Source organism: Rhineura floridana, chromosome 3 (assembly GCF_030035675.1).
Source record: "Rhineura floridana isolate rRhiFlo1 chromosome 3, rRhiFlo1.hap2, whole genome shotgun sequence".
Classification (NCBI taxonomy): Eukaryota; Metazoa; Chordata; class Lepidosauria; order Squamata; family Rhineuridae; genus Rhineura; species Rhineura floridana.
In genome coordinates this window covers 152375718-152401076 of record NC_084482.1, presented here as the reverse complement: position 1 = coordinate 152401076, position 25359 = coordinate 152375718, and the positions used below count along the sequence as shown (strand labels likewise).

The 25359-nt window shown below is 42.9% G+C and overlaps 1 protein-coding gene across 4 annotated transcripts in view; it reads right to left on the bottom strand.

Annotated features, from left to right (window-relative positions):
• Nucleotides 1-1576: 1576 nt before the first annotated feature.
• MGLL (monoglyceride lipase) overlaps nucleotides 1577-25359 on the bottom strand; it is a 121869-nt gene continuing 98086 nt past the window's right edge. For 3 of the 4 annotated variants that reach the window (XM_061618371.1, XM_061618369.1, XM_061618368.1), the window contains exons 5-8: nucleotides 19157-19267; nucleotides 16632-16721; nucleotides 10745-10960; nucleotides 1577-6899 (exon numbers count right to left, since the gene is read on the bottom strand). In XM_061618371.1, coding sequence (XP_061474355.1) covers nucleotides 6774-6899; nucleotides 10745-10960; nucleotides 16632-16721; nucleotides 19157-19267 — 543 coding nt within the window. In that variant the 3' untranslated portion in view covers nucleotides 1577-6773. The remainder of the gene's footprint in view (nucleotides 6900-10744; nucleotides 10961-16631; nucleotides 16722-19156; nucleotides 19268-25359) is intronic. The other variant, XM_061618370.1, reaches the window with a different exon arrangement.

The following is a 25359-nucleotide window of genomic DNA, read 5'->3' as shown; positions in this document are numbered from 1 at the left end:
ACATAGGTTTGTTGTTGAAGATATGAAGGCTGGCAAAGATATTCAAAGTGAATGTTAGGCAATGTTAGCAAAAATAAACATGAGATATAAGTATTGGTTCCTAGAATGGGGCAAGAACAGGGGGGGGGAGAGGGGAATTGGGCTCCATCTTGCATCTCTTATTGGTAACAGGTTTTATTAACTATTGGATTGCAACAAACCTACTAAGGGCCCCTCCAGATGCTCTTCTAATTGTGCATTCATGATGATTTGTGCAAATGATGGTATTGGGATGGTTACACGCTATCCTACTTTCAATAATGTTAAGAACATACGAAGAGCCTGCTGGATGAGGCCGGTGGCCCATCTAGTCCAGCATCCTCTTCTCACAGTGGCCAACCAGTTGCCCATGGGAAACCCACAAGTTGGACCTGAATGCAAGAGCACTCTCCCCTCCTGTGGTTTCTGGCAATTGCTATTTGAAAGCATGTTGCCTCTGCCTATGTTTGTGCTGCAAACATTTTGAGGTGGACAGAATTGCTTTGTTTTTAACTGACACATGTCCCATAGCTTCTTGCTGAAATCCTGTAACCTTTCATACCAGAAACATTCCACGTTGTTTGGGTCGTGCTTTCATTGCACTATAGTGCAAGAGTGTCTCTACAGAAGGCAGTACTATGGCAACACTGAGGAAGCATCACAAAACAACTGGTAAAGTGAATGATGTGTGGATGGTCCAGTATAAATACACCAGTATTCTTGCATCAATGACATGTTGCAGAATACACCCACAAAAAGACACCAGGCTGGAGGAGCCCCAAGAATGCTGGAAGGAAGTAATGAGATTTGAAGTCCCTGTGAATTCTTGTGGGCCTAGTTCCCTCAAGCTGAAGATGAAGTGGCATAATACAGGTGTTTTGGAGCAGAGGTGTCACAGGGAATGTGCCCACATGTGCTGCAGAAGCTGGGCAGAGGGTGAATTGGTATTGCAATGGGATGTAGGCGCTAAGCAGATACACCCAATGTGGGTTCCATATGGGGTGGGGGAAGACATGGTCTTATAAGCTTAGAAGGGGGAATACAACTTAATGTTTGAGCAGCAGCATTTGAGCATTTATGATATCCCACCCTTCCTCTCAAAGGAGCCCAAGGCAGCAACTGCTCATGCTCTTTCTTTCCAACCACATGAAAGTAGATGTTCTAAACATTTTATCCATGCAGTGTTTCCAGCCTGCATTTCAAACTGGCATTTATGTTGCTGGGAAAACAAAAAGCCTTTGCTGGACACAGTCCCCGGCCTCCAACAAAGAGAGCAAGCATGTCCTTGGGACATTCTGTTCTAACCTGGATTTGCATTCCCCCAGGTGCTAGTCCTTAGTGTGTGGTAAAGACTTGAATGTTCATTTTCAGGGTGTCCCTCAGGTATCCCCCCCGCTTAGTTTCTGAGGTGCCTCCTCTAAGGATGGTCTGTGTTATGCAATATTCACTGGGTAAAATCATGGTTAAGCCTTGTTTACAAAAAGAGGTTCTTCCACATCTCCTGATATAGTTGGGGGGATACAAATTCTCTCAATCATGTCATATTCAAAAACATATCTTTATTATTAGTGTCCCATATACATGTTTCTTTTTTTCCTCAAAAGTATCTAAGTTGTACACATTCTCCTTGCTATAAATACAGGTGTTTCAAGTTTGTATGCAAGTGTTTAATATTGAGTGAGATGGAGCACAAATGAAACAGGTGGCACAGAAATCACTTGGAAAAATAAGTTATCTTGGTAAGATAATGTCATCAAAGTGGTAAGGTGACCGATAAAAAAGAGCAGGCTTATAAAATGTTGTGCCAGACATGTTATGGGTAGTTGTCATGCCACATCTGGTGCATATGGTGGTGATATATACATTACTTACACACAACTATTGCTCTGTCATAAAGGAACTATGTTCTCAAAAGGGAAACTCCCTTTTGGTCCCAGCACAGTACTCTGGAAGCTGAGACAAGTTCTGGAGAACTTTGCCCTCCAGAAACTGCATGCATCAAACAATATAATTTGTGGATGCTTCTTGTGACAAATTTTCCCCTGATGTAAGCATGGGATTTTAAGGTAGGGCAGGCCTGTGCAATTTGTGACCTACCAAGCCAAATACAGCTCACTCATAATGATTGGGGCTCCATAAGGCTCCCACTTCTGCTGCATGCCTGGGGTTATGACAGCAGGGGAGTTGTCAAGCAGTTTGCAAGCTACAGGTTAGGTTGTGATCAGCTGGGTGGGTCACAGATTGTGCAGGCCTGAGGTAGGGCAACCCCAATGTGCTTCAGCTGGTTTAATGTTGATTAGCAAGATGGGCTCCTGAAACTCATCCCCCCCCCAAGAAAACCCAGCACAATTTCTCTTTTTCTCCCCTCTCCACCACAGAGCTGATGCGACAGGTCACAGCTCTGGCAGTAAGCAGCCTGCCAAGCTGTGGCACCTTCCAGTAACAGGTGCTTCAAATGCAAAAACTATCCTTGGCTGGCAGCTGTGATCGCTCAGAGTGGCCTTCTCGAGAACACTGCAGAAGGCAAACATGCCACATGAGCAAGCTTAGACTTGACAGATTTAACTACAGCATAAAGGATTTTGTTTCAGATCCGTCATTGGCATTGAGTCAGCACAATTCAATTTACAAACTGTTAATGCAGGTCTTTTTTAAAACTTCCAACATCTAACAAATGATATTTAAATTACTTTTTTTTTAAAGCAGTACTCAGTGTTAAGTGGCCAGCTCTTGTTTGGCAAAAAACTCCTTTTAAAAGCTCCATGGTAGACAGAAGCCCAATAGGCTGATGCAAAGGTGGGCAGCTTTAGCTTGTATCAGGGCTCTTAAAGGAACAGACCATCCCTCACTCACCCTCTTGATTGGATCTCCCCAGGATGTATGTCTTCACAGAAATGAATGAACAATAGCTATCACTTTCCCAGTAATTAAGCGTCTGGTTTTCAAAGCTGCCTGACTCTGAGAGTTGAATATTGTCTCTACGCCATCTTCCCCCACCTTGGGACTCTCAGGATGCTGTTGTAATCCAACTACTCCCATCAGCCCCAATGGTCTGGAATGGTTGGTGGCAGGACTAGGTTGGTGAAGCCTGTTCTAACCCTTCTTTATATATTGCTTCAAAGCTCAGGAGTTACAGTGGACATTCTCTGGACAAACCTATTCAAAGGCACTGAACTTAGAGCCTCTTCTGGACATGTATACAATACAAGCCAGCAGAGCAGTGCTCTCGTGTATAGGAGTTCGTTTCTTAAAAGCAGCTCTTCTCCAAAGCACTGACCTAGATTTCTCACATTGCGGCTAAACTCCCAGTTGACGTGAGCATGTGAAGAATTAAGCTAACATACTTATCTTTGGAATACTCTCCACCTTGATTGCCTTATCCATAGATAGGTTTTCTATTTCTGTGCCATTAGTTGCTTATACATGCTGTTCCCCTGATTTTTAAGGCTTACAAATGCAAGGGTATACATCTCAGCTCATGACCATCCCGTTTCCCCAGCTCATGGAGCAGGGAAAGAATCCTATTATTAAGTGAGAATCATCATCATCATCATCTTGTTAGAAGAACAATGCTGTATCTGATTCACTGCACTTCTCCAGCTGAAACACTTCCCACCATCCATACAGAACGGCCTGTCTCCCATAGCCCAGTCTCCAGTTTAGCAGCCTACAGGCCATAACTATAGCTGCATCGGGCAAGCCAGCCTGACCTCTATGTTAGGGGCCATTCCTTTGTGCTGTGAAATGACCTCTAGCATCTGCACCCAGCTAATTTGGGCCTTGTCAAAAGGAGTTTTAAGCAGTCTGCAATGGCCACAATTAATTCTGTAAAGAAATGTCTTTGTCTAAGAGTTGCAAGAGGATATACAGACCAGGCAACTGTTGCTCCTACAGTGCTTCCGTTTCTGAGGTCTTGTGATAGGTTAAGCTTCTGCCACTCACACCCTTATTAGAGAACAGATCAGAGCTAATTAAAGTGAGATTCAGGGGCTGTTGGTTATTACACACAGCTCTCTTTCACAGGTTCCAAAAGGAACTGGCTTTGGAGGTGGGAAGTGAAACTGTTGTGTAATCTGGGCAGGTTTGCATTACAGATCACTAGTCCAGTTGGAAGATGAGGAGAGGCAGAGAGAATTCTAGCTCCCATTTGACATCTCGTATGAGTCATATCCATGATGCATACTCCTCTTCCTCCTCTAGGGCAGGGGCCCTAGCAATACATGCACGCTTCATCAGGGCAGAGTGCAGGGTCCTTCTGATGCCTCAGGAATGCAGGAAGGAAAGAAGAGGAAGCTCTTGTCTGAATACAGGTTAGAAAGCTGATGTCTTACCAGCCTTGCTAGGGTCTCTGACACCTGTTGAGCTCTGGCATTAGGGTGAATTAATCAGATTTTATCTGTACTCCAGGCTTGTAAACAGCAACCCACCTGGTTTCCTGGGGTAAGAATTATCCAGACTACAGGGTAGGGAAACTTGGGTAATTGGGAAGGCAATTAATCTGCTTTATTAGATATGGAAATATAGTTTTAGCTGGGAAAGTAGGCCAGAATTTATTTTTGTCAATTACTAACTTTGCAAGGCGACTGTATTCTGAAATCCACTCAACCATGTTTCTCTTTGCACTTCACCCTTAATACATACTGGCTGCTTGGCTAATAAAGACCACTTCAAAAATCCCACACTTTCTACCCAAAAAGCTTGTACAGTTAAGAAGAACATGAGGACTTCACACATGATGACTGCATACATGTCTAACGTCACTCTGGAAATGGAGCAGAGGAATTTCTCTGTAGGAAATGTGGAAATTTTTGAAGCAGTCCTCAATCACAGTGGGAAGACTCATGCAAGAAATGCATCGAAAAAGCAGGACTGAGAAGCTCTCCTAACAGGATTACTCCCAATGAAAACGGTGGAAACTGATTTCCCTTCCAAGTAAGTTACACAGGAGACTGGCTCAACAGCACTAACTGGGTTATTCCAGAGGGGAAATCAGTAACAAATAAAAGCATTTTGCTGCAAAGCAAGGGGGGCACTTTTAGATAGCCATTCAACAGACATGGCACATTTTGGCTGCCTGGAAGCACTGTTTGATAGCTGCATGGCAAGTATTTGAGTAGCCACAGACAGCTCCTTCATGTTTTCCTGGTGCAGCTGACCTGGGCAGGTCAAGCAGCTAGTCGCAGTGAAGGCTGTTACCCCAAAATTGTAGAGGTTAAGAGATCCCACACAACTGCCTTGCTCCCAAGCCCGTTCCTCAGATCAGCCTACCATGAGCAGCCCCAAATCCCCATCCCTGCACACTGATCCGACTGTTCCTCATCTGTAACAAACACCCTCACCCAACAGGTGGCTCTTCCTGCCCTAGTTTTCAACACCACCCATTTTTTCTCGCAAATGAAGTATTGCAAAACCTCTAACCCTTATGCTCCTCTGGCCAAGCTCCCAAGGCCACACATACAATGGACTCTGAATATCCAGTAACTCTTTCCACTCCCTCCCCCAGACCCTTGTCTCCTCCTCTGCCACTACTCTGGCTTCTTTCTTTTGCTCCCATGGACAGAATAAAGGAACAGGGAAACAAAGGCTACCCCCCACAAGATGAGCTGCTTCTGTTCTGCCTATCCTAATCACAAGCAGGAATAGGCATGTGGAAAAGCAATGCCTGGCTATTCCCTGGTTTTCAAGTGGCAACTGCGTTCCGTTTACAACATTAGTGGAGTTAACATTTGTGCTGCCTGGAAATCTCCTACAGGGACATCAGGCGCAGGAGCGACATCTCCTGCATTCATTCTATACGCCACGTCTTTCCTCCTCCTCCTCCAAATACCTCTGAGCAACCTATAGAAACATTATATATTATATTTAATATTTCTCTTTTAAATATAATTTTGACTTTACATCTTAAGTTATCAGTAACACAAGTAGCAAGGAAAGCAGCCCCTACAAGTATTTACAGATTACAGTTTTTGCACAGAAGAAGGGTTCTGGGTTCTGGAAGCAGCAGCATCTTTTTAGTGTGCTATTCTATGTTAGTCCTGCTCCTCAGTGGTGCCACTTCTGGGGCTCCTGACTGAATGGCACTGCATGTATAGGGGGAAGCTGTTTGTGCTGCTGCTGCCTAATGGGCCCTTCCTTGTTCTTGACCTCTGAGGTTGTGGTGTTGAGAGACCTTATGGCCTGACCTAACCCGAAACCTAAAAGTTGTCACGTTCGGAATTCACACAGGGAAAGTCTCCATCGACAGCCCAACTTCCTTCCTAACCCCATCTCCAAGTGATCATGACTTCCCTTTGGGTCTAACCTAGAGAAGGGAGGAATTGTAATCTGGCAAGAGTAGAAACTGAATGATATGGAAGATGCCAAATTTTTAAACATTCCAAAGATTATTGCAGTATATTAAAAAAGTTACCTCAGCACCTCAGGAACTCCTTGGACAACAAAGAACAGGGGTAGAGAGTGTTGTGGATTTTGAGAGAGATTCAAAGAAGGCCCTTAATGCAGCCCTCCCAGCTGGGAAGTCTATACTGATAACCTTCCCCCTACCTCCGTCTGCTGGGAAGAAAGCTTCTTTAAATGGCTGCATGGCAATCCCCCTCCCCACAATGCCACAGGAACGTCTGCTTAAAAATAATGTAATTCAGGAGTCCCTTTAAGAGAAACATTTTTGCCCCAAAAGAGAGGTTGTAAAAAAAAGAGAGAAAGATCTTCCCCAAATATCCCAACAGCCATTTAAGAAGGTCTCAAGGTGGCTTTTCTTAAGAGCGATGGTCTCCTTCAGCTGCTGAGAGTTTCTGACCAATCCATGACTGTATTTCCTTAAAAACAGAAGTAGTCACCTCAGGAAGCTCTTTGTGGAGGGCATGATAAGCCTCGTCATAAACCTGCAAAGAGAATGACAAGGATGGTTAAACACAGAAAGCCATCGTGTGCGCCAGGAAGGAAAAGGAGTTCTGGGTGCAGAAAATAGTGGGCATACATTTAAGCAGGGGTGGGGAACTTCAGGCCCAGGGCCAAATGTGGCCCACTAGGCTTCTCTATCTGGCCCTTGGAACTCTTTTCAGGCTATGCCTTCTCCCTAAAACACAGCCCTCACCAATTGTGCTTTGCACCCTCCACAAGTGTTTTTGCCTGGCTGGAATGTGTCCTTCAACTCTGATCATGCCTCTGGCTTGCCTGGATGGAGGTTAGACAGGGGTATGTGAGTGTGTGTAGAAAGGAGCCTGCTGTGCAAAGGGAAAATGTGTATTTGTTGCTCCACCCGTTTTTGCCTGGCCCTGCCCACCACTGGCATGTGGCCTCAGGCAGGTTGCCCAGAAGGAAATGCAGCCCTTGGGCTGACAAAGGTTCCTCACCCCTGTGTTTAAGGGTGACAGATGCAGATGAGCTGTAATTGAGGAGGCAATGCTCCATCTAGTCCAGCATCCTTTTTTCCACAGCTGGCCAACCAGATGCCCCGGGAAGCCTAGAAGCATGACATGAGCACAACAGCCCTCTCCAGCTGTTGCTCCCCAGAAACTAGGATTCAGCGGTACACTGCCTTTGAATATGGAGGTTCCATGTAGCCAGTATGGTTAACAGCTACGGATGAACCTATCTTTGAGCTTTTGTCTAATCCCCTTTAAATGCCATCTAACAGCAGAATCCAAACCCAAGATCTGCCAGGATGAGTGAGTTTCAAATGGGTGGATCTTGGGCAACACAGCAGACCTTACACCAGCAAAATGCAGGTGCAAGTCAAACTTTATTTTAAACACTTGTTTTTCCTCTGCCAGGCTTTGGACAGATGAGCCAGCAGTAGGTTGGCTCCTGAACAGAGTCTGGAATAGAGGGAACTTAATGTCAGCTTAATTTAACTTCCACTGGCTTCCTATGCTTAGGACTGCTCTCTAAATTAGGCCCAACATCACATCTTGTACTACGTATTAAGCCAGATTTACAAATGTCCAAAAAAGTTAGTAGTGCACAGGTGGTATGTTAGTTATTTGCGGCCTAAAAGTAAAAAGGAACAAATTTCAGTTAAACACAAAAAACAAACCCTTGCTGGTCACCTGGAAGCAATTTCTGTTTGCCACAGGCAACCATGTATTGGGCTACATTCCCAAAACAAGCAATTCTAACCTCCGACTGGGAGTCATAAGCTAGAGCGGAGTGCCACCCAGACATGAAGGAGGGGGGGGGCTTTTGCTAACTTTTCACTGTACCAGTTCTAGGCTGGTACAGCCGAGGGGCTTGAGGATAATACCTCCTGGGGAATCTGCTTTCTGCAGGGCTTTAGAAGTAAAACTGATGTCACCACACACAGAAACACCCCGTTTTGGGACTTTCTGTTGCTTGCTGATTGCGGTGACTTCCTGCCTACCAGAGCAAAGCTTGGGCCTTTGCCACAACAGAGCCCTCACTGCCACTGGCACTTCTCTGCCATGCCAGGGGAGAGGTCATCTAATCCCTCATTACCACCATTACCATCAGAGGTGGGGATTAGGACTGCAGAACTGGCCTCAGGCAATATCTGAATGAACTCCACAAGCTTCAAGTGATTCTCCCCCCTGCCCCAGCAACTTTGGCCATCTATATTCTGCTGAAACAGAACTGCATATGTTTTAATGAGTCCTCTTTGCACTAATGCTCCGATGCACACAGAAAATGGTAATGCTAGCTGCGCAAAACCAAACAGAGATTTAACAAGAGAGACCCCACATATCTCCCGAGTTCAACTAATTTTAGCTACTGTTTGTAGCCATGGATTGAAAGCAGGTACAAAGTTTCAGCCTGCACTGTCCCTTGTGTGCATATCTCCATTGTGGGCAGTGTAATTCTTTATAAATACTTCATAATGGCTTGAGAGTGAGTCTGTTCCTAGCTGCTCATCAATATGTAATAAACATGCAGTCTATCCCTCATTTTTATTTACTCCCCTATTGCTGGAGCAGGTGTGCACTAAGACATCTAACGAATTAAAATTAAATTTAGTTGAAATATTGCATGGTTTTGAAATACTAGCAGTATTATGCACTACATTTTGGTTCTTCTATACATGTTTTCCTTTACTAACAACATTGAGGTAGAAGAGCCAAGTTATGTCATTCCTAAGGTCTGATTCCTAACCTTTCTGCCTGTTGTACCAATTGCTACCTATTTTCTTTTCCCTCCATGTGTTTCACCTCTATGCCCTCCCTCTCCTCCACCCAAAGACGCTGGTTTCTCCAGCGTGTACCTCTGCCTTTGACTTGCCCTTTACCCTGGCTGGAATGCCCCTATTTGCCATTAGCCGTCATGCCCACTGTGCCCCTTTGTCTTCATCCATGCTGCTTCTAGAGTCTCCCAAGTCCACAAGATAAACTTCACATATGTTCTTCCCCGTATTTCTTCATGACTGATGCCAACCTGGTTATCACCAAATCTCTGTCTCTCTCCTTATTCCCAAATCCCTGGCAGACACCCATGATTAGAGATGGGTGAATCTGTCTATTTCGGTTTCTCATTTTCCCACTTTTAAGTTCAGTTCTCCGTATTTCCACGTTCGTTTGCGATTTTTTAATAACAAGTCCTCATGAAAATTCAGCAGCATTTTAGTACCAATTTCTCCCAATTGCAAAGCAATTTTCCTTTACACGATGCATTTACCCTGGAATATGCATTTTTGTACACACTTTACTTGGCTGCGTTGCAGAATTTGGGAAAGTGCAAATTTCAAAGGATGGCTGTATTTTGGTTTGCATATTGTTTTGGAAAGTGCTAGTTAGGAAGATTTGCTTACAAAGGCAAACAAGAGTCAAATTATCCCCCCATCCCTACCTATGATGGTAGGTAAAAACAGGCCAACTTCATCATTTCAGCTTCATGAATTTCACTAAGATTCACTGTTTTTAGTGATGGGGTTCCACCAGCTCCTCCTATATACCTCATTTCCCATGCACAGCTGCCCTTTCTGTTAAAAGGGAGGGGAGAAAGAATTGTGTACCTTTGCTTGTTCTACTAACTCATCTCTGTAATAAATCCTGTGAACAGTGTAAGAGTGGATAAAGTTCAAAATCCAGTGAGGTACTGGTGAAATTTAATCATGTTTCAGAGATTTAAACAGAATTGGTTATGTCCTGCCTAACCTTATCCCTCAGATCTTACAATGTATCCAGTCATTATTTCCAAGGTTTTGCTTGATCCCTGCATTTCCTTTTGACACTAATTCATGGCTAATAATAACTGGTTAACTGACTGCACTTTCCTAAAGTGAGCAGATGCGATTCTCGTTTGAGCTTTAGAAAGTCCTCTGCTCACCTTTACAGAGGTGGAACCTGCACTGAAGCAGTCAATGCTCTTTATAGTTTTAGGTTGTTGCTATCGCAAGCACAGATCCAGAGGCATAACTTCTTCTGATAGCAACAGGTTGTATCAATATTAGTCCTACTCAGAGTAGGCCCATTGAAATGAATGGGCATGGCAAACTTAGGTTCATTAATAGGTCTGCTCTGCGTGTAACTTAGATGGATACAATCCAATGGGATTTACTTCCAAATAAATGGGCTCAGGGCTATGGTCTATTTAACCAACATCCCAGAACTTTTGACCCTGCAGAAGATACAGATGAGTTCAGGCATGCCTTTCATCAGAGTGAGATTTTCCTTTGCAGCACCTCACATCTGCTTGAAAGGAACCCAATCAAATCGTCTGAACAATCCACAATTCAATAAATACCAATCCCTTAATCCTGCAAAAAAGCCAAGATGACCTTGAGTGTTTTATCCTGACTTGGTGCAGTATCCATCAGCAAATAAGAGCCTTTGATATCACAGAGTTTGTCAGGTGAGCCATGGAGCACCAGCATGGGAAGAGACAGTTTGGAGAGAGAGCGCTCTATTTTGGCAATGGCGTTCAGCAGCTGGATGACAAAGGAGACTTTCATGCCGCCATGGTAGATAAGTGGGTCGGTGGAGTAATTGTCAACCTGTTGAAATAAAAGGTTATTTTAGGAACATTTCATGCTGCAAATAACCAGGGCCTAGTAAATGCCTCCTTGCCAGCCACTTGTTTTAGGCACAATACATTTTAATGGACAGACACCCTTTTCTCATGTGGCAAAGCTGCCGCAAAGGTTTCCAGTTTTCACTGAAGCCACATGAGATTAGATTAGGCTTTAATTTATATGCTGCGTTTCTACAGAAATCTGTGTTCAAAGCAGCTCTATGATATACAGCAACAAAAAAAATACAGTTCAATAAAAAAGTCACTGTAACAACATATCAATCAGCATTTCAATTCCAAAATATTTCAGTCCTAAGCAAAACAACAATATCATCAAAGTAGCACTAACAATATGAGCATCATCAAGGTCCTTCCTCCCTGACCTGTCACATGTAAGCAGCAGAAGGAGAAATGGGAATCCGCAGGACTGCTCTGCTGGCCCTGGTGGGAGACTACCTCTATTGGGCTCCTCCTTACCACAGCTGGTAGCAGCCATTCCACCTGGCTATAGTAGAGGGCCGAGCACCAGGTTTAGCAAGACACTTGGCACTCTCCCCCCAGTGGTGCACTGGGCATGGTGGGCCCCTTTCTTCACCTTTACCTGGCACAGTAGCAAAAAAAGGGAGGGGAAATGCTGTTGCCTGTCATTTTAATTCCCCCACAATGCCTCTGGAACCCCATGTACTGTTACTGTAAAGCAACATACTGTTGGGAACCAACAGAGGCATTGTGGGAGAATTAATATGGCAGACAGCCAGCCATGCTCCAGCACTGGGCAAAGGAAAACCAGTGGCTGCCCAGCACTGAGAGGACCAGGATGGCTGTAGCCAGCATTTGGGACAAGCAGTGGGCCCTCCTGAAGGTTCAGACCAATGGAAACAGCCTGAGGGCATCAACATCTAACACTGCACAAATAATAAGTACAAACAGCAGACAATGTTGCTCCAATAATTTTATGAAATGGCTTTGGCCAAAACTCAAGTGAGATCCTGCAAATCCAATTTGGTTTTTATTGTTGTCGTTTTGGAAGGCAGATATACTTTTGATTCAAATATTTAAACTCAGCTTGGGCACAAAACACTTGTGGGGGGAAAGAGGGGCAAATGCATCCTGTATTGTATAGAAGTTGTGTCCCTGCGCTCAGAGGGTGCTACAGAGGAGAGGGAGAGGAAGTCCCTTTGGGCAGGTTGAATTCCTTGTGCTAATGGGACAACTTCACTGGATACAGTCTGCTCCAAATAAGTACCCAAGTACGAATCAAGGCATTTCTTCCTATGCATTTAACTGTCTAAACCTTTCTCTCTCTCCTCCTCCCCGCCCTCACTTCTGTTCAGAAAAAACCTTGATTTAGAAAGAAGTGACTTCCTGTAAATGTGCTTTCAGGGAAGAAGAAAAAGAAGAAAGAGTTAAGTTCTGGCTAATGGAACAACCAGGGCAAGAGCATGTAATTTTGTCAACTCTTGTCTTCTGGCAGCTGGGTGTACTCTGACATTTTCACCCAGGGCCCATTTGACTTTTCTCTTCCAATTTAAACAAAAGAGCTGGGTTTCTCTGGCTACTTAGCAACTGGCTGCAGGCTAAAAGCTGCCAAGTTGTTTGCTTGGTGCTGTGACACAGCACCACGTGCAGGCAACCCAGCCTGGAGCGACTAAAAGGCAACCGATAAAAACTTGGGGGAAGAGAAACCACAAAGGAGTTGACAGACGTTCTCTTCCCACAGAGAAAAATAATGCAGATAAATTCATATGACATACCCACCACCACCATTCTTCGCCACCCCCGTACACAAGGCCACAAATGCCAGGAGATGGGCTAATGGGATTTTCTTTGCTTTTTCATCCTAACACTGTTCTATGCTGATTTTTAAAAAATCCTTGAAAATGCAGGAGAGAACTAAGAAATATAATAATTCTTGGAAAGTTAGTGATCACGGCAGCTGATGGGACCATCTAGCATGGGACATATCTCAATGAAAGGATGAAGAATAGGCAGAGATGACTTGTGTTGAACTGGATGCTCGTCAATGCATTTCAGTTTCTTCTTTATCTCATCCGTGTTTCCTTCTAATGTTAGCAAACAGGATGGAGTCAAAGGGCTGTTTCACACATGATGTTAAACCAGTGTGGTGTCCTGGTTAGAGTGTCAAACTAGGTCCTGGGAGACCAGAGTTCAAATCCCCATTCAGCTGTGAAGTTCACTAGGTGACCTTGGGCCAATTATTGTTTCTGCTCCTAATCTATCTCCCAGGATTGTTGCGAGGATAAAATGGGGAAGAGGGAGGACCATGTATGCCATCCTGGAGGAAAGGTGGGATACAGCTATTATAATAAATAAACAAACAATTGTTTATTTGTAACTGTGGTTTAACATGAACAAACAATGTGCTATTTCCTCCAAACATACCATGAATGGCAAGCCAAACCTTACAGTAAGCTCATGGATTGTTTAGAGAGAAATAAACCACAAGCCAAGGTTGGTGGTTTCTTGCTCCCACTGCAGCGTGGCCAAGAGTAGTGAAGGAGCGAAGTTGGGACTTTTGAGCAGTATGAGCCACACACTGCTGGCTCACGTTAAACCACAGTTAAACATTAATTTTGGTTTAACATGATGTGTGATGTCTTCACAAAACACACACACAAAAACCAGCTTCTTAGCAGCACCTACACTGAAAATCTGCAGAGTTGGAATTCAGAATCTGTTGGGAACAGCATGGGGATTTGTCTACTATCCACATTGGATTGTCTCAGATAAAAAGCCCATCCATGCCTTCCTAGGGATTCTTCCTGCGCCAATGTGCCCAATCTGCACGTGCAGTAGAATTACATGGTACAGTTTTTGAGATGGGGACAGACAAATATTCTTCTAACAGGCATGCAATCTAGGGATATTTTTGCATTGTATCCATGAACTACCCAAGAGCAGATTTTGAACTACTTAAGATACAAAGTTTGGCCATCTCTGCTATGTACTTTCATATACCGGAACTTCCAAGCAATGTGAAAATATTGCTGTAGCTGCTGGCACTGGGTTGCTTCTGAAAAATGACCTGTCTGTAGTTTGACAGAAATAAATCCCCAGCTCCTAAGTGTCGCCTACAGTCCAAACCTGCAGAATAGAAGTTTAGATTATGCTGGAAACAGCCACTATTTACATGTTGAATGTATTCATCTGCCAGACCAATTTCTAGTCTCTATAAATATCATTGGGATGTCCTCCAAGAATTTCCTGACTTGTTTGTGTTCATAGCAGTTTGGTTTTGCAAAGCAGGAACTGAAATGTAAATGGTGGATCTGAGACATTTTGTTAATTTTTTTCTTGTTTGTTAAATCCGATACTGAACTCTAAATGTATTTGGAATGTAGTTTCAAAAAAGAGCAAGGCTGCCGATGGATATTCTTATCACCATTTACTATGAGTTTGATGGTACGGTCCTTGCTAAAGCTGTGTCGCTGCAGGACTATACTTCTTATTTGGCCTTCCTGCCTTAAGAAGCCAACAGCCCCTCAATCCAGCTCTAGTTGCGCAATCAATCTAGTTGCATTGCCATTTGCATCAAGATATATCCAGCTGCTTAAGTGGACCTGGAAGAGTGTTATAAAGTAGATGAGCATCCAAAATCAACCCTTCTTCCCCATATAGATATTCTTTGTCTGATCTCTGAAAAGCTCAATAACCAAATCTGACAGCTGAAAAACTATTTTTGAAAAGGATCGATACATAGTTTGAAAAGGATCTGTACTTGGAATTTAAGAGAGAGTTCCAAGCATTGCGCTTACTCTGTGGTATCAAAGCAACTCATAGTGTTCCAGTGATGGCACATTTTGTTTATTGCACTACTTAACTGCTTTTCTATTATAAATATGCATTTATTTATCATATCATTTATGTCAAACTTTAATTCAGTGATAGCATGATGCAAGATTGCCATTGATTACATGCCAGAAAGGATATTTTCATTTACCAGGGATCAGAGAGCAGATAGAAGAACCAGCTACGTATTATTGTTAGCTACATATTCTCATCATCATCAAATGATAACTACCACTGCTTTTACATTTATACCCATTTTTTCACACAAAGTTCAGGAGGTGGTTTACATAAAATCCAATTTAGCCCATGGATTATTTAATGAGAGATACCATGGACTGAATCTGGGATTCTAAATGCAGAGCTTAATGTCTGCTTAGCCACATAACCCAATCCCCCATTAAACTGCTACATGTGGACTTCCACATTAAATGCAACAGGTTAGATGTGCTAAGAAGCATCTTAATGTTACTGCAGTGCTGGCATCCTAATTACACTTTGCTGTCAGACACCCTCCTAGCATTTCCAACGTGAGAGCTTCATCAGCACATATTAATCATTACAATGCAGCTTACCTAGCCAGTTAGCAACACTAAATATATTTACAGTGCATCTGAGAGAAATTTGAGCTCATAGGAATGTGAGTTCACTAACATGCTATATTCTCCTGGTTTTTCAAAACTCCAGAGTGCCATTTCCTGTCAGTTCAGTTGATCTTAACAATGAACTATAACCCCATCTAGTGATCCTTTGCTAGGTTCTGTTTTCATTCACTTCGCCTCGCTCTTTCCCTCTGTACCCCTGATTGTGTTCTCCTCTAAAGGGCAAGAACCTTTTTATTTGTGATGCCAAAGCTGCTGTAGGCATCCCTGGTTTTACTGGCAGCTACAGTTGCAGGCTTGCATCTTGTGCTCCTGGGAAAGTCTGTAAGCAGCCTGGAGCTGCTTTTCTACAGACTGACTGATTCCTTCATGGCCATGCTAGCAAACTCCAAGGCCTGTTATTGGGCAGTTCCACCACTGGTTCATCATTTTGGTACTGATGATGTCTCTCACTCCTGCTTTTCATGTTGAAGGGGAGCAAGGAACAATTCTTTTGAGCATGGGCAATGTGGAATTAAACTGAGTCCAACCATTTCTGGGGTGGCTAATCTGTTGCCCTCCTAATGTTCTTGCATCCCAATTTCCATCAGCCCAAGCCAGCATGGTCAATAGTCAAATATGATGGGATCTGTAGTCCAGCAACATCCGGAGGGCCATAGGTTAGCCACCCTATTCCAGATCTGCTACCTGAGATTCCTTGTACGGAAGATCCAAGGACTGAATCTTGAACCTTGTTCATGTAAAGCATGTGGTCCAACACACAACCTTGTCTTCCTTTCTAATGGGCCATGGAAGAAACCTATGCTAACATTACTTCTGCTTGCTTCCTGAGTCTCACAATGATATTTAGCTAAAGTGCACATGGAAGTAGGTCAGGTAGACTGCTAGAGTCAGATGTGCCTCAGAGCAGATTTGATACAGATCCAGCCTGTGGAGTTCTACCAATACAGACATTTCTCCTGAATGATTAATTAGAGACATCATTTCTGCAATTTCTCTTCCCTACTTCACAATACTGATGCAAAACATCTGGAGATGAAGTCATTTCAGGCTATATTAAATTCTCTGTTACTAAATCAAAAACGAAATTCTCTCCTTGTCTATATTGATATGCTTCATTCTCTCCAATAGCATTTCATTGATATGCACCAAGATGCAACTTGGCACTTGTGGTTCAGTCGAACTATTGAGGCAAGAACAAATGAACAGCACTGGGAAACAAGAACAGACACCGCAATGTCTCACCTCTTTCTTATTCCGGGAGACAACGTTTGGGTCGATAGATCCCAGGGACAGGTTTGGCAGGACTAAGTTAAGTACTTTAGCTGCAAAAACCTGAGGGAGATGAATGTAGTTAGTAACTTGGACAGCATAGAAGAGAATTACAGGATCCAGATCTTCAGGTGGCAGAAATGAGGGTCTCTGCTGCTGCACCACTGCATCAGCACTATACTCTGGCTGAGGATCTGGTCCTAAATGCTACTCCAAATACACTGAGAAGACAAGAAAAGGTCCCACAGCCATTTACAGGGGCAAACAAGATGCAACAGACAGTGTTCCTCAACACAACTTTGTTCAGCTTCAGGACTCTTGCATCTCCTCCTGGCATCAAAATAACCAGTGAGAGAGTACTGTCCTTGCTGAAGAAGCTGATATTGAGCCTGCTTTTCACTCCTCAGTACCGCCTAGTTTTGTTTGCTCCTTCTCATCACTATTTACTTCTCATTTCAGTCTGTTACAATGCAAATTGTAGCCTGTGTGATTTACACAGTACTTGCCCAGGCTGCAGCTCTTTCTGATAAGCACATTCTCTAGGGGAACACAAATAAGTAACAACCAATGTGCATGGATCGACTACGGAAATCTATTGCGCACCTGCCCTCTGGGAGTTAAATGCAAAAGCACTGAGCTGCTGAAGCATAGAAATGCCAGCAGAAGAGAAGAGGATGTCTCTCTTTTCCCCCACTAAAAGCATTTTGCAGTCAAGCCCAATACTTAAAATTCTCCTCTGATCTTTTGAAAATTACCTTCTAATTAAGTGGGCCTCATTGTTTGAAAATGTTGACAACTAAGAAAACAAATAGCTGGGCCTTTGTTTGATAGCCTGTTTGAATGTCAAATACTGTATCCAGAGATACGTCCTGCAAAATATAAAAATGAACTGCATGACCTTGCTAGGGTATAAATCCATTAAATATAATCAGTCACATAACATTCTCTGATCCTCCTGTATCAAAGATGCTATGGATTGGGAAATTATACTGTATTAAAAAGGATGAAAAGAAAGTTCCCCCAAAGTACCAAATATCAACCACAAATTTCAAAGACATTTACTGGCAATGCAAGTGACATTGCCATGGAGTGCTCTGTTTGTACCAAAAGGAGCTATGTTCAGCATTGAGGCCAAGGGAGAAATACTGGGAGATAAATGTGTCTCCAGGGATGTAAGTGTGGCTCTGTAACTTCAAGTTACTTGACAAAGTGGATGTTTCCACTGCATTAAGGTACAGTACATGTTTCTACATGTCAGGAGACCCCTCACAGAGCTATTATTTCCAGTATCCTTAACAAGCCACAGTTCTCAGGATTTGGGGAGAGGGGGGTTGACATGACTGTTGAAGTCATATAAGAGTGCTTTAAATGTATGGCGTGGATGTTGTCTTGTTTGTGCATGGTATCTTACAGCATGCCTAGTGTGTTTGGTCTAGGCTTAGTTCCTAGCACTGACTTGGGGCAGCGAGCTCTTAATATGTCCTCACTGGTTTCCTGAGGGATGATACTAAGTGTCAGTGAAGCAACAGGCTTTTAATTACACAGCTCTTTGTAACAACTACTTTGACAGATAAAACATCTGGGGAGAATCTGTTGGAACTCTGGATGAACTCAACTGAGTTGCATTCTTGCAAAGTGGCTTCTGCCAGATGTGGTGGTTGGTAGATCGGAGTCTAAATGTTACACATTTCGATGACAGTACATAGAATGGTATACATGGCAGCATGCAGTTTAGCAAGACACATATAAACAATGAATATTAGGGCACTTCTCCATTGTAGATACAAGTCCAAACAGAGAATCAGCTATATGAAGGTGCCCAAGCTTATCATGAAGAGATGCCGTCAGGACTGGCTGTAGGGTTGGCTGCTACATTTCCAGTCTCAGGCCCAATTTATTTGCCTATCCACTTAAATGCAAGTAAATTCAAAATTTCTTGTTGTGTAGTATTGAGAGTAAAGCTACACAACGAGACCAAATTAGGTTGAGCCCCACCTCCCCAAAAGCCCACCAATTACACCAGCCAGCTTGATGGAAACTATATGTTATCAGGCAGAATTATGATTGAAAAATGTCCTTCCACTCACAGTGATTTTGCAAAGGCCAGCATGTGCCTGGAACCACATGTAGGAAAAGCAGGTTGGAGTGGGAGAGTTGCAGTAGTAAGGAGACAGGAAAAGCAAAGGATTAAGGCTTTGCCTGTTTCTCTGCTCCAGATCACATTCTTTCAATGCTGCCCTTTTTTTTAAGGCAGCTGTTGGGATTTTGCTATTCACATGTAACATGCATTTAGGCCCACAGTCTTTGTAGTGACCACAAGCTTTCCTCTGAATTTGGTTTTAAATGAACAAGGACCTTAAATCCATTTTTTAAAAAAATGTAAATCCACATGTACAGAAGAAGGACTAGTGGAAGAAAGGCCTATAGGCTGAGACTGTGTGAAGCTCAGCTGACATTTAGCTAGTGTGCCTGAAATTAATTTATGCCTGGGTTTTTACCTTGATTGGTGTTGCTACGTCTGGGTTTGCAACTACTAAAGGAGAAATTAATACCATGCCTGAAAAGTCATTTGGCCTTTCGCACGCGGTGAGGATGGCGATGGCTCCTCCCTGCAAGGAAAAAGCAAGCAATATTTTAAGTGAAAACACTGACAATTGCAGTAAGTATTAATCCCAATAGAACAAAGAGAGATTTTAAGCACTTTACAGGCAGTACAGTAACAAGGCCTCTGCCCCAGGAATCTGGTCGATCTGCTCTAGTGATGAACTACGACTGAGCTAAAGCTATTCACTTGAATTTCCTTATGCACACAACAAAAGCCAAATTTAGACCAGGCTTCATTTTCACACACCACTGAGTTCAATTGGCAACAATAGTTTTTTGAAGCCCTAACAATATGTGATCACAGTGACTGTGAAGCAGGCAATCTTGACTTTTATAACATGGATGCAAGTATGCATCACATGTGTGATTCACCTGCCAACTCAGCAGAGTAACTTACAACAGTGCTTCAAAAGGTGTTCCAATGCTGCTGTAACCAGTGGGATTCCCAAAAGCACAATTATATATAAAAAAGTCACCCTGGGAATCAGCACGCTGCTATTATGTGACAGTTACATGAAGATCAAGCTCATCCATATATTAACCCCAAGCTAGTTATACATAGTTTAGGAGAGAGAAAGCAAAATGAGAACAGTAAGCTACTTTATTGGCTACCTCCCCCCCCCCATAAAAAAGCAATTGGGGGTGGGAGAATAAGTTGCAAACGATAAGGGTGCAATTGTCCAGATCTGAGGAAAGGAAGGATGACTCCAATAAAGGCAAAAATTATGGGAGAAGAAATGACATAATCAAAGGGACGTGAGATGGTTGTATGTCACCAAGAGAGAGTGGGTGACTTAAGGAACAATTAACTGGAAAAAAGGAGATGGCAAATGAGGCAGACTGGCCAAGAACTCTATGATACTACAAAAGACAGAGAGAAAACCATATTAACAGGACAGTAATCCAGTTAAGACACTGAATAAAACTTTTTTTAAAAAAAATAAACTATTTGCTGACATCCAAACATTTCTTAAAACTTTCTGGTTTTTTCCCCCTCCCCCAGCAGTAAACAGTGGCTCAGAGACATGGTGCTATTTCTTGGGACTTGGGCTGGGATGCTGATAAATTGGTCTATTAGTTGACCTTGGTCAAATAGTCCATGAAGTAAAGAATGCCCTTGCCCAAGTAGCAACTCATCTTTTTATTGCACCTGGAGGTCACCGGACAGCATTGGCAGATTTGAGGGCCCCTTGCTCCCTGGCCCTGCAGGAGTCCAGGTGGGACACACAGGCACTTTTCATTGAAGAGCATACAACCTTCTGCCATACAATTCTCTCCAGAGACCTTTTGCCTTCTCTGGCTCAGCCAAGGTCCTAGTTCTTAACAGAGGAGGCAATTAACCTGTTTCTGGGTTGTACCATATCAGAATTAGAGATGGATGAATCTGTCAGTTTCAGTTTCTCTCAGTTTCTCATTTTTTTCAACCTGAAGTTCAGTTTGCCCCATTTCTGCATCAATTTGCAATTTCTTCTTTTAAAAATCCGCACAAAAAGCCATAGGCATTTTTGTGTGGATTTCTCCTAATATGTGCATTTCTGCAAGCAAGTGTCCCTAACATAATGTAAATTTGTACTCTGTTTTCACAAAAAATGCATTTTTGTGCACACTACCTTGTTAGATAACTGCATTTCACACTATTTGGTTGGAGAACTGTGAGTATGAAAGGATAGCTGATTTTGGTTCACTCACTGGTTCTGGAAGTGAATCATAGAATCAGAATCGTAGAATTGGAAGGGGCCTATAAGGCCATTGAGTCCAACCCCCTGCTCAATGCAGGAATCCAAAGTGTAAATTAGGAAGGTTTGCATGAAAATACATTCTGAAAGAATTTCTCCCCTATCCCTAACCAGAATACATATGAATGAATATAGTTCCATGCAAAAACATTCCTTTCATTCAGATAGCGACACATCAGGAATGGGATAGAAGAGTTTAGCCTCCCTGCCATGCTACATTTCTATACTGAAGAGATATTTTGCATAGATAAGCATACAGTTATATGAGCCTCTCCCTTGCCATCTGAAATGATACAGTCAAGAAACAGGTTTACAGGTTATTTGAAGGCTGTTCATACAAGCACCCTCACATGTTCAGTGAATATGGGGGTGGGTGGGAAGGAGTGGGAGCACACCCATCAACCACATCCCCAATGCCAGCATGCCCACTGGTCACACCTCTAGGAGTCATGCATTTAGCATAAGAGTGAAAAGTGGCCTGTAAAAGAATAAAAAAAACCCATTCTTTAAATACATTAGAAGGAGGAAACCAGCCGGTCACTGCCTCTCAGCCTCATGAAAACCCTATTCATAGGGTCGCCATAAGTCGGAATCTACTTGAAGGCAGTACACATTCATTCCTGTGCCTGAACTAATTTTCATAGGAAGGAAGTCTGAGGAACTGAGATAAATAGTAGTGACAAGAGATGAAGTTCTAGACCTCAAAGACAAAATAAAAACTGACTAATTGCCAGATTCAGATGGCATCCACCTGAGAGTCTTAAAAAACTCAAATCTGCTAACACAAATACGCAACCTGCTCCTGAGGACTGGAAAGTGGCCAATATAACACCAATTTTTAAAAAGGGATCCAGGAAGGATCCTGGAAACTACAGGCCAATTAACTTAACATCTCTGCCAGGAAAACTGATGGAAAGAATTGTCAAAAATAAAATTACCAAGCATACAGAAGAACAGGTCTTACTAAAGTGGAACCAGCACAGCTTCTGCAAAGGTAAGTCCTGCCTCGCTAACCTATTATGAATTCCTTGAGAGTGTCAACAAACATAAAGATGTGATCTAGATGACCTTCAATCAACATTTATTTCGGTCACAGACCAGCCAGTCTAGATGACCTTGTGTACTTAGACTTTGAAAAAGCTTTTGACAAAGTTCCTCAGCAAAGGCTCCCAAGTAAGCTTAGCTGTCATGGAATAAGAGGAGAGGTCATTTTGTGGAATAGTAACCGGTTAAGAAACAGAAAATGGAGAGTATGGAAGAAAGGACAGTTTTCCCAATGGAGAGATGTAGAACATGGAGTCCCCCAAAGATGAGCATTCGGACTTGTGTTTTTTAAGTTCATAAGTGATTTAGAGTTGGGGTGAGCAGTGAGATAGCCAAGTCTGCTGATGATACCAAATTGTTCAGAGTGGTTAAAACAAAAAGGCCTTTTGAAGAACTCCAAAAGGACCTCTCCAAACTGAACCAATGGGCAGTAAAATGGCAAATGAAATTCAATGTAAACCAATGTAAAGTGATGCACACTGGGGAGAAAAATCTTAATTTTACATATTCACGTCTGAACTAGTGGCGACTGATCAGGAACGGGACCTCAGGGTCATAGTGGATAGCTCGATGAAGATGCTGACACAGTATGTGGCAACTGTGAAAAAGGCAAATTCCATCCTTGTGATCATTAGGAAAGGAATTTAAAATGAAATTGCCAATATCATAATGCCATTATACTAATCTATTACAAGACCACACCTGGAATACTGTGTACAATTCTGGTCACTGCACCTCCAAAAGATATTGTGGAGCTGAAAAAGGTTCAGAAAAGGGCAACCAAAATGATCAAGGGGATGGAGCAAGGAAAGGTTGAAGCATTTGGAGCTTTTCAGTTTAGAAAAAAGACAAGTAAGAGGCGACATTTTAGAGGTGCATAAAATTATGCATGAGATGGAGAAAACAGATACAGAAACTTTTTCTCCCTGTCTCATAACATTAGAACTTGGGGACATCCAATGAAGATGAATATTGGAAGATTCAGGACAGACAAAAGAAAGGATTTTTTCATACAGTGCATAATTCAACAATGGAATATGCTCCCACAAGAGGCAGTGATGGCCCCCAATATGGATGGCTTTAAATGAGAATTAAATTCATGGAGGGTACAGCTATTAATGGCTACTAGTCATGATAGCTGTGCTCTGCCTGTATTGGAGGCAATATGCCTATGAATACCAGTTGCTGGGAACTGCCTGAGGGAAGAGTGCTCTTTGCACTCAGGTCCTGCTTGTGGGCTTTCCATGGGCATCCGGCTTGCCACTGTGAGAACAGGATGCTGGACTAGATGGGCCCATGGCCAGATCCAGTAGGGCTCTTCTTATGTTCCTACCATACATATATGTGTGTGTAGGGCTCTTTCACCTGACTGGAGATGCTGACTGGTCAATCAAGGTTCCTGTCACATGGAGGAGCCAAATGCATGGGCGTGTGGCCATCAGGTATCTTGGTATTCAGAGTATGGCTCTCAGGCACAATCACATGTTCCCATCACTCATTCACTGAACATGTGAGAACTTACGAGATTTATGAGATTTAAGGCCAAGCCTTATCGGCCTAGCTATTTTTTACTGATTGTGTACTTTTACTGCCAGCATGTCTGAGCAGAAACACAAGTTCACAAGGAGGTATGCAACAAACATACATAAACTTTCACCACGATGGCACATGTCACAAATGGCCTTCCAGAGAGTCCTTTGTATTTGCTGTGGAGAGAAAAGGCTAGTATGGTGCTCCTTAAAAATTCTGAGACATATTGGACTCTGCAACCTTCTAGAAAAGCAGTCTTTGCAAATAGCATAATCTTGTTCTTTAATACTATGAGAATACACTGAAGCTTTAAATACTTCAGTATTATTTGGCAATATTTGACTAGCCATTTAACCACATTTTTTCAAACTAATCAAATGCCAAGCCTATCTTGGATCACAAATTACTCTGTACATTCAAGATAAGAGCTGGGGTATATCTCAGACACCAGTAAGCAGGAGTACTCAGTAGGGATCACAATCAATTAGATGCCAGGGAAAATCCTTGGTGAACGTCCATGCGGCTGAAGAATCAAAAACTTGTTTATGTGTAGGAGCAGGAAGAAAATATAAGACTTTATTTGGATGAGGATTTAGATACCAGTCTATTTCTACAGTCGATTTGCCTTTAAAGGTATGCTATGAGCTTCAAACCACACATCGTCTTCATCCAAACGGGTCAGTCACATTCTGACTAGTGTTAGGTGAACGTGAGTCAGCTTGTCTCAAAAATCATTTATGTTTTGTTTTGAACTTTCCTTGGGAACACTCAGAAATTTGACAGTAATTATGTGGATGTATCCAGTTCTGTTACTATCCAGTCCTCCATTCCAGACAAAGTCAGTCCCTTCTACAAACAGGAGAAGCCTGCCTAACTCCTCCTGAACTAGAAATGATGGTCCTGAGCATGCAAATAAAATGATATTTTTCTGCCAGGCAGCATGGGATTTGTAGCCTTCTCTGCCTCCCAAGGCAAATCCAGTGGAATTAATAGGGGTCCTGACAAGTCTCAGTAAGGTTTTTAGAACCAGAGGAATTCATGTTTCAAATTCCCCCAGATGCAAAATTGCACCTACTTATCCTGACTCAATGTTTTCTTTTTAAACCAAACAATAGGCAATATAGTTTCATGAAGTTTTGCATCATTGGTCTTTAAAGATGACTGCCATGGGATATGGTGACAGCATGGCAGTATGCTAGGGAAAAGGAGGGAACAACATATGGGCTGTGCAGGTAATCAATGGGTGTTAATTAGTGAGCCAATCCTATTGGCTGCCATGCCACAGAAAGGAAGAAAAAAAAGCTGCATTACTCTCCCATTTCTACTCTTGATGTGGGAGTGGCCACTGGCACTCCTGCACTGCTTATAGCTGTTTCTGGCCCGTGCAAGCAAAGGCAATTACAATGCAAGGTGAACGCCCAGGCCAGTTTCCTGGCATGGCATTCTGTGGGTATTTCTGTCTCATAGGTCAGAAGTCTGAGTTTGCTTGGCAAGTAAAGGCATAACTGCAGGTAAATAAACCAATCCTTGTTACTGGAGATACAGATTAACAGGGTGTGTATCCCCCAGTGGCAACTGGTGGCTCCATGTCAGTGGGGCAGTGGAATCTGCTCTGGGTTTCAGACCGAACTTTCAAGGTGCTGTCCAAGGTGATTCAGCACCTGGACAGCTCCTTGGAAGTTTGGACTAAAACCCAGAATGAATTCCACTGCCCCACTGACATGGAGCCACCAGCCACCACTGGTATCCCCATAATGACAGCTGTTGCACTGCATGCTCTAGAGCCT